Source organism: Euleptes europaea, chromosome 1 (assembly GCF_029931775.1).
Source record: "Euleptes europaea isolate rEulEur1 chromosome 1, rEulEur1.hap1, whole genome shotgun sequence".
Lineage (NCBI taxonomy): Eukaryota > Metazoa > Chordata > Lepidosauria > Squamata > Sphaerodactylidae > Euleptes > Euleptes europaea.
This window is the reverse complement of record NC_079312.1, coordinates 591960-600457: the sequence shown is the minus strand read 5'-3', so window position 1 is coordinate 600457 and position 8498 is coordinate 591960. Positions and strand designations below refer to the sequence as shown.

General features: G+C 59.2%; 1 protein-coding gene across 1 annotated transcript; it reads right to left on the bottom strand.

Annotated features, from left to right (window-relative positions):
* Window positions 1-1739: 1739 nt before the first annotated feature.
* On the bottom strand, window positions 1740-7984 carry BRD2 (bromodomain containing 2). The gene is made up of 11 exons (XM_056867269.1): window positions 7800-7984; window positions 6400-6537; window positions 6018-6159; window positions 5421-5638; window positions 4903-5271; window positions 4309-4437; window positions 3959-4210; window positions 3631-3848; window positions 3101-3414; window positions 1997-2119; window positions 1740-1897 (listed from the first exon to the last, which is right to left on the bottom strand). The coding sequence occupies exons 1-11, from the start codon at window positions 7872-7874 to the stop codon at window positions 1755-1757; spliced, it is 2121 nt and encodes a 706-aa protein (XP_056723247.1). The 5' UTR covers window positions 7875-7984; the 3' UTR covers window positions 1740-1754.
* Between the last annotated feature and the right edge of the window lie 514 nt (window positions 7985-8498).

The following is an 8498-nucleotide window of genomic DNA, read 5'->3' as shown; positions in this document are numbered from 1 at the left end:
TGGGACAGGGAAGCCAAATGCAATTTTTCAAAGGCAAGCATGAGAACGCGAGGGAAAAGCCTGAGTCTCAGAAATGGTGTGGGAACAAACATGGCAGGGTTTTTCCCCTGAGAGGAGCTCCCGCATTCCCCCCACCCCCCAAAAGGAGACAGCTTGTACAGTGTGCAGGCCGCAGGATTTTTCTACTTTTGAAGGCCTGGAGAAATATATGCCACGGTGGAGAAATCCACTCCCCAAAAAAGCAGAGGGAAACATTACTCTCTATAGCAGATTTCCAGGCCAGTTTTAAGGGCTGACCCGGCTGGCTTCCGTAGGAAGATCTCCACAAGTGAGAAGCACCAGCTGATTCCCGCAGCGTTGGCTAACCAAGCATCTCCTCTGGAAAGCCCAGTTAAGTCAGTCGCTGAAGTATAAAAACCACCCAAAGCCCATCCAACATTAACTCGGTGTGGATTTTATCTCCGTCTGCTTGGCCAGGGCAATTAAATTCATTTATTAGTCATTGACCAGCAAAGCTTGGCCAGGGAGACTGCCCCACATATGTACAGTGGCAGAGGGCCAAGTCCCTCCAGAAGCAAGTCTGGGCCTGAAGGGAAAGAGCAAGGGGGGAGGCGGTAGAGGCAGGCAGAGGTGGGGGGCTGAAAAGGCAGCTGCACCCTGTGGGGACACAGACGGCGGAAAAGAGAGGTTGCAGCTGCAAGCATATGGCCCTTGTGAGCCGGGGTGTCCTCCACGGCAGGTGGGGGCAAGAGCCACACTTCATGGTTTCCCACGTGACAGGGGGGCAAAGTGCGATCATCGGGAGGGTGGGCATCCCTCGCTCTGCCCCTGCGCATGTGCTGTGGGCACCCAGCCTGACACAGCAGACCCCAACCAAACACAAGCTGGCTCCTCCTGAGGGGGAAGGGAGCCCCCCTCCCCACAGGGCCTGTGAGAGGAGGCAGTGGACTGGGCTGGGGAACGGGCCGGCCCTGAGCCCCGGCAGCCAGAAGCCACCCCCTTTCGCCTCCCAACACAAAAGCCCACACCAGGGTGTATAATATTTGTCTTTATTTACACGTTAAAGAGCCAGAAAGTTTAACATACAGTCAGATGAAATGGGAGCCCCAGGAGTTGTACGAGGGCAGGGAGGGGGAAATCAAAGGAACAGTAGAAAAAGAATTGTACAGTCAACATAAAAAAAAACCCCAGAGGAGCCGGGATCTGCCCCGTCCCCCCCGGGGGTGGGCGAAGAACATGCTGTCTTCCCTTTTGGCCCAGGGACATCCACAGGGGCCCTGGCTCCAGCTCCCAGGGAAAACCACTGATGGAGAAATAAATAAAAGCGCCCCCTCGGCTGCTGCCAGGAGAGGCGTTCTGCCCCACACCAAACCATGTGGGGGTCCAAGTCCAAGCCAGTGAGGCACACGTGCCCCCCCTTTGCCAGCCCCTCCGGGGAGGGGGCCTCCCAAACCAAACTTGCTGAACGCTTCATAAAAACCACAAGTTTTCTTTTTAATTCAACCAAACAGTAAAACACAGCCACCCCCCCTCGCTGGAGCTAACTGTACAGAGCCCCCCCCTCATGCCACAGTACAAACACAGCCGGGCCAGCTCGTGCCCCAAAGTCCAAATGGGTGGGGGGGAAGAGGCAGTTGGCCATGGGCACCCTTCGCCCCCCCTTCCTTGCCAGGCAGCCAGTCCTTCCTGCCCCCGAGTTCTGGTCCTGCAGAACCTCTTCCGTGCCCGGGGCTCCCCCCACCCCGGGTAGCCGCCTAGCTGGAGTCCGAGTCGCTCGTGTCCGAGGAGGATGAGGAGGAGCTGGAGCTGCTGGAGTCCGAGCTGGAGCTGCTGGCGCTCAGGCGGGAGACCGACACGGCCTGCGGCGGCGGCTGCCCCAAATCTGGCTTTTCGTTAGCTGAAGGGGAGAAAGGGGGGAGGCTGCCGTTAGCGGCCACACTCTGCAGGCCCTCAGGGGGCCCCTTGGGGTCAGGGGGCCCGGGGCTCACTCACTCACCCTTCTTGGGGGGCTTCTTGGCAGAGTTCAGCTGCCCACTGACATCCTGCAGACGCTTCTCCAGCTCCCGCTTCTTCTCCAGGGCCAGCTCTTCCTTCGTCTTGCCCACCGGCTTCTTCAGGGCTGCAGAGGGAGGGAGAAGAGAGGAGGGGTCACAGCCTGTTTGCAGACCCCCCCAAATCACCTCCTCTTTCGCTGTACACAAACTGGAGGGGCACCGACATTTCCCTCTCGCCAGTTCATATACCATCACTGAACGGAGAGCTCTGCTCCCAGAATCCTCAGCCTTTTCCTTTCTTTAAAGAAGCAAAACATGTGTACACTTGGGAGGGCAGACACAAGCCCTGAAGTCAGCACAGGAGGAGATCCAGGGCCTGAATGCCAGAACGCCCCACTCCCCCCCACCCCAGGGACTAGGGAAAAAAACCAACTATGCAAAAAGGTAAACCATCTCGATATCCATTTCCTGGGCTGGGCCGCAGGCCAGGAAGCAGAACGTCCACACAATGAGGGCAAGGGGCAGGTGGGGATGTTCCCATACGTTGCCAAGGGAGGGGGAAACCCCCAGATTCAGCAAAGAAAGTTTATGAAATATGAACGAAATCGCAGAAGCCGCTTGAAGGATGTGTACCAATGAGGTCTCGCCAGAGTAATGGAAGATCTCAGCAGCCATTCCGGGAGTTGCCCGACAATTCACCACCAACCGAGGCTCAAAGTGTGGCAGCATGGGGGGGGGCGTGGAATTACAGAAAGGGAAGAGACAAGAAGGGAAAGCAGGAAGAAAGAAGCACAAAGTCACCAGGGAAAGCTGAAACAAAAAGAACAGAAAAAGAAACAGAAAAAGGGTGGAAGAGACAGCAACAGCGGAGGCTGCAGGGGGTGATGTGTGTGTGTGTGTGTGTGGTGGGGTAGCTGGGAGGGGCTGGAAACCAGGGGGAGGCAATGAGGAAAAACAAGAGGGGGGGGAAATGAGACTGCCCTGCCCTGAGGGCCCCCCGCAACGGTGCAAGTCTAACCGCCCTGGAACTTGTACCCCTTGGAAGTTCTCCCCTCCCCGCCCTCATTTCTCTCCCCCGCTCGCCCCCTCCAGCCTCAGCCACTCACTCTCGCTGTAGGGCTTGCGGGGCTTCTTGCGCAGGCAGGACAGGACGTAGCGCTCCAGCTCCCGCAAGGTGGAGGGCTTGAGGGTCTCAAAGTCAATCTCGATCTCCTCGGGGTTGGAGTCCCGCAGGGAGGGTTCTCGCGACTGGATGATGTGCACCACCCGGCCCAGCTTCTCCCCAGGCAGCTTGTTGATGTCCAGGCTGAGCTGCCGCTTCTCGTCATAGGTCATGGGCTTGCTCTCCTCCTCCTCCTCTGAGTCGTACAGCACGGGGACTGGCGGGGGAAGGGCCTTGGAGGCGGCCTTCTTGGAGTTCCTGGGGGGGAGGGAGAGGAGGAAACATGGGGGTTAGCAAAACACACACAGCCCCGGCCCCCAAGGCCACAGGGACTGAGCAGCAGCCATCAGTCGGTCTTGACTTGGTGGACGCAAGGACCTCAGCACGGTCGATCTGCCGGGGAAAGAGCCTCATCACACAGCTGGAAAAGAACACCCCCATCTGTCCCCCATCAGCACCCCCCCACACACTCACTTGGTGCTGCTGCCGCCGCCACCGCTGCTGCCGCCGCCTCCCGCCTTCTTTGACTTCTTGAGCTGGGCCTGGTGAGCCCGCGCCTCCTCGTCTCCCGCTTTGGCTTTGCGCTTCTCTGTTTTTTTCTTCTTCTTCTTCTCTTTCTTGTCCCGCTTCCTCTTGGGCTTGGAGACGGGCCCCTGGGAGAGGGCTGCCAGCTGCTCATGCACGGCTCGCAGCTGCAGAGGGAAAAAGAGAGAGCAATGGGGCGGGGCGAGCAGCTCCTGCCCCACAGCCAGAGAGGGGCAAGCCCAGCGGAGCACCCACAGCACGGGCCACCCGTCCTCACCTGCTCCTGGAGCTCCGCCAGCCGGTTGGCACGCTCCTCTTCCGAGTCGGAGCTCTCCTCACTATCTGAAGAGCTCTCACTGCTGCTGTCGTCTTCGTCCCCCTCCTCCTCCTCCTCTTCGTCGTCTTCGTCGCTGGAAGACTCGTCTGTGGAGGACTTCATCAGGAGCCCCGGCTGTGGGAGTGATGCGGAGGGGGGGTTGATGTCTAGGGGTTCATCTGGCATCTTGGCATAGCTGAACTCAAAGACATCCTGCGGGAGGAGGAGGAGGAAGAGCAGGATGTCAAGCCTTGGGGCTGGGACAAGGGGGGGAGCGGACCACCTGCCAGCCGCCACACCCACCGGCTCACCTGCAACTTGCGAGCCATTACCACCACGTCGTGGTCAGGGGGGTTGTACTTGTAGCAGTTGGAGAACATGAGGCGCACGTCAGACGCAAACTCCTGTGCATCACGGTACTCCCGGTTCTCCATCTTGCGCTGCATAAACAAGATTGACAGAAAAGTGAATGACTAATAGACACGGGCATCTCCTGGATCTTTCATGGCAAAAAAGAAAACATGCTTAAGGTCCAAAAGGCAAAAACCGCCAAAAAATGCAAAAGTAAAAAAACCCGATATCCGTATCCTTCAGAGCAAAAAGGAACACTATAATGCAGAATCAGGTTCAGCATATTTCAACAAGGGAGTAAGACAGATGGGGCTGAGATCTTCACGGACTCACTCACAACCTCCTCGCAGGTGCTGGCCCTGCCCAAATCCTGCCTTTCCAACCAGCACTTTCACATGGGTCTTTCCATCTGACCTACAGAATACGGTGAACTCGTCCCGTCTGGGAAGCTGTTGGCCCAGGGGGCTCACGACTGCCCGCGCACCCAACGCAGCAGGGAGCAGAGCCCTCCTTCCTTCCTCTCCCTCCCCGCCGGTCCTGCCACCTCCCCCTACCTTGATGGTGCTGAGGTCCATGGGGTGCTTGATGATTTCGTGATAGTCGTGCAGGCCCAGGGCCGAGGCGTCCACGGGCTTGTAGAAGGGCCAGGCGTAGGCGGCGTGCTTCTTGGACACCAGCTCCTTCAGGATGCCGTTGCAGTACTTGAGCTGCTCCGAGAGCTTGCCCCGCTTGGAGGTCTGGTGTTGCTGGGAGTCCGGGAGGTCCTTGCGGGGGGGCTTGATGGGGCGGCCGCTTTCCCGCCGGGCAGGGATCTTGGCCGCCTTGACCTCTAGCACAGTGGCCGAAGGCGAGGACTCTCCCCCGCTGGTGGCGATGATGGGGGTGGGGGTGGTCGTGTCCGCTTTCCGCTTCACCCCCTTCTTCTGCAAAGGCAGAAACGACACCCGCGGGCTTCTGAATCGGGGAGGCTGAGGGAGAGTGCGGGCTCCACTCCCTGGGAAGAGCCAAGCGGGCCCTGTCCAGCCCCCACCACCAACTCGAGCTGCCAGGGCCCACCGCCCCACTCCCTCACCTTGGCCACAGGCTGGGTGGGGGCAGGCACTGTGAGCACTGGCTGGGAGGCGGCCGTCACATGGAGGGGCTTCAGGAGTGGCACGGAGATGACAGAAGGGTGGGGGATGTTGACAACTGTGGTGGGGATGTCCGTGCTGGCGGGGAACAGCTGCGTGTGAGACACGGAAGAGACGGCGGGGACCTGATGGGCAGCCCCACTGGCAGCCGCTTGGAGTGCTGGGAGGGAAGACAAAGAGGGGGGCAGTCAGGACCCTACACCGAGGCTGCCCGCAGCCTGACCCCTCCCCCAACACGCAAGCCAAGCCTCAGATTCACAGCAAGCAAGCATGCAGCCGGCCCCTCCGCCTCATAACCCCACAATACCGACAGACGGCATTTTTACTCCACCCTTCAGGGGTCCTTTTCTCCTTCGCCATCTCAAATGCCCTCGACACAACCCTGCAATGCCCTCGCCAAGCCACCCAGTGCTGGTTCACCATCACATGGCTCCTCTGGCCCTCCTCTCCTGACACCCGCCTCCAGCTAAAGGATCAGAGGGAGCTCCCAGGGCCAGGAGAGTCAGGGACAGGTGCCCTCCTGACCCACATGCAGTTACCTGCTGCCCGGGAAGCCCCCTTCTTGTGGCTGTTCTTGGCCACCGTGATGACCATCTCCTGCTCCTCCGGAGGCATCTGGGCCACCTTCTGCAGGAAGATCTTCTCCAGCGTCTGGGCCATGAGCACAATGTCATCCGTGGGCTGGGAGGAGGGAAGGGGCCGTCAGCCAGCCAGCCAGGAAGGAAGGAAGGGAGCTCCCCGCACGGCAGGCTGGCACCCACCCTACTCCTCACCTATCCCAACTGGTCTTGACTTACAACACACAACACCTGCGATTTCTCCAGGCAACCTGTGAACTGTCTCTTCTCACCCACTTAACTCCCCCTGGCAGCTCCCCAGCCCCACCCCAATCCAGTTGTCCGGCTCCAGCTCTGGGCCCACCTTGTTATAAATGTAGCAGTTGGTGAACATGGTGTTGAAGTCCTGCATGCACTCGGCCGAGCTCCAGTAGTAGCTGTTCTCCAGTCGCCTCTTGATGGTCCCCATGTCCATTGGCTGCTTGATGATCTTGTGGTAGTCCTGGAGAGAAAGAGGGCCAGGCGGGTCAGGCTCCCGGCAGGCTGTCCACCTGATGCCTGGCCCCTCCCCACCTGCCCATCCATGCCATAACCCTTCCCGATCCCCAAGGCAAAGGTCTGCCCAGGGGCTCCTGCCTCAACACATCTGGGAGGCAAGGCAATGATCCACTCCCCTTGCTCCACCAGCCTGGCTCCCTGCCCCTTCCTTTCCTGGGGGGCTGCTGCCTAGACCCTGCATCTGAAGGAAACCCCCCAGAGCACAGCCGTGCCGGGGAGGATGGCAGAGGCGCCCCAAGTGAGCGCAAATGGCAGGGCCACGGAAAAGCTTGGCGAGTGTCAGCCTACATTAATTTTACCTCTGGGCTTTAACTCCTTAGGTGCCACGGGTGCTGGCCTTTAATTTGGGGGTCACTTGATGTCTTCTACAAAGTCATGGATGGGAATCTGCAAAACGCATTCAGGGCAGAAGAGATTAGATCGGGAGGGCGGCGTGAGAGCGCAAAAGCGGCTGCATCATCTCATCCATACCTTTGTAGGGGGCATCGGGGCGAAACAACTGTCCTGGGTGCCAGCCCCAGAGAGATCAAGAGCCTCCGGCTACACTCAAGGAACCCGAGACAGCTGAGCTTCACTAACACGGGCTCAGCACGACCACCCATGGGCATGGGCCAAGAAAGCAACTCCCAACCCGCAGCTCCCACGCAACAGGGAAACCCACAGTCTTGTTCAACCCAGAACTACTTGCAGTGGGGGGGGGGGGGGAGGAAACATGACCGCATGAATCAGCTGCCTTATGGGTCCATCAAAGTCAGTATTGTCTACTCATACCGGCAGCGGCTCTCCAGGATCTCAGGCAGGGGTGTTTCCCATCGCCTACTTGCCTAGTCCCTTTAACTGGATACCGGGGATTGAATCTGGGACCTTCTGCATGCCAAGCAGATGCTCTACCATTGAGCCGCATCCCCTCCTCAAAAAAAGCTTTACACACCTTAAAAAAACTAATTTCCCACAATCTTCCTAGAGGAAGGCCTTGCCTGCCAGACTGAGGCGACCTCTAACAAGAAACACCCCCCACCCCACTGGTGCTTTAAGTGGGTTCGATTCCATAACTGAGGGGGGGGCCTGTTGCCGGCACCACCTGACGCCAACCGTGCACGTGGGATGGGCAGGAAGTGACCTAGGTAGCATAACGACAACAACAGTCCCCCCATCACAGCCCCCCCTTTGCCCAGCAGGGAACGAAAGCAGGGAAGGGGGCGTTACCGGCAGACCCAGCTTGACAGCGTCCACTGGCTGGCGGAAGGGCCAGGCGAACTGGTGCTTCCAGAGGGCCTTCATCACCACCTTGTGGAGGTACTGCAGCTGGTTGGTGACCCTGCCAGGCTTCTTGCAACTGGAGACCTCTGGAGGGGGCGGGTTGACAGAGGGCAGCTGGAGAGCCGGGGCGGAGGCCACCGTGGGGCTCTCAAAGCCCTCGTACAGCAACGAGGGCTTGCGGATGCGCTTCCCCGGCGTGGACGACTCCACCACCAGGCCCACCGCATTGGCCTCCCCGAGGATTCTGAAAAACAGGGGTGGGCAGAAACGCCTGGTCAGGAGGGGTCAGAAGACACCTGACGTGCCAGCTCCCCAGCCCAGCACGAGCATCACCCCACCCCTGCTACACACGCGGCCACTCAAACCCTGGTTTCAAGCCCGACCGGAAACATAAACCATCCCGCCCTACAGCACAGCAAAACGTGAGAGGGACCAGAAGCAGCTCGAATGAGAACAGCCCCCCCACTCCGGCACGCTGACATTCTCTCCAGGGTCACAGCATCACCTGTAGCTCCAGACAGCGGCAATCTGCGACCCTCAAAAACCCCTGAAAGCAAGCGGCCTCCCCAAAAGCGCTCCTGAGGCAAGCCAATGCCCCCCCATCACTCACTGGCAAGACAAGAATTCCCCTCTTGATTTCTCTTC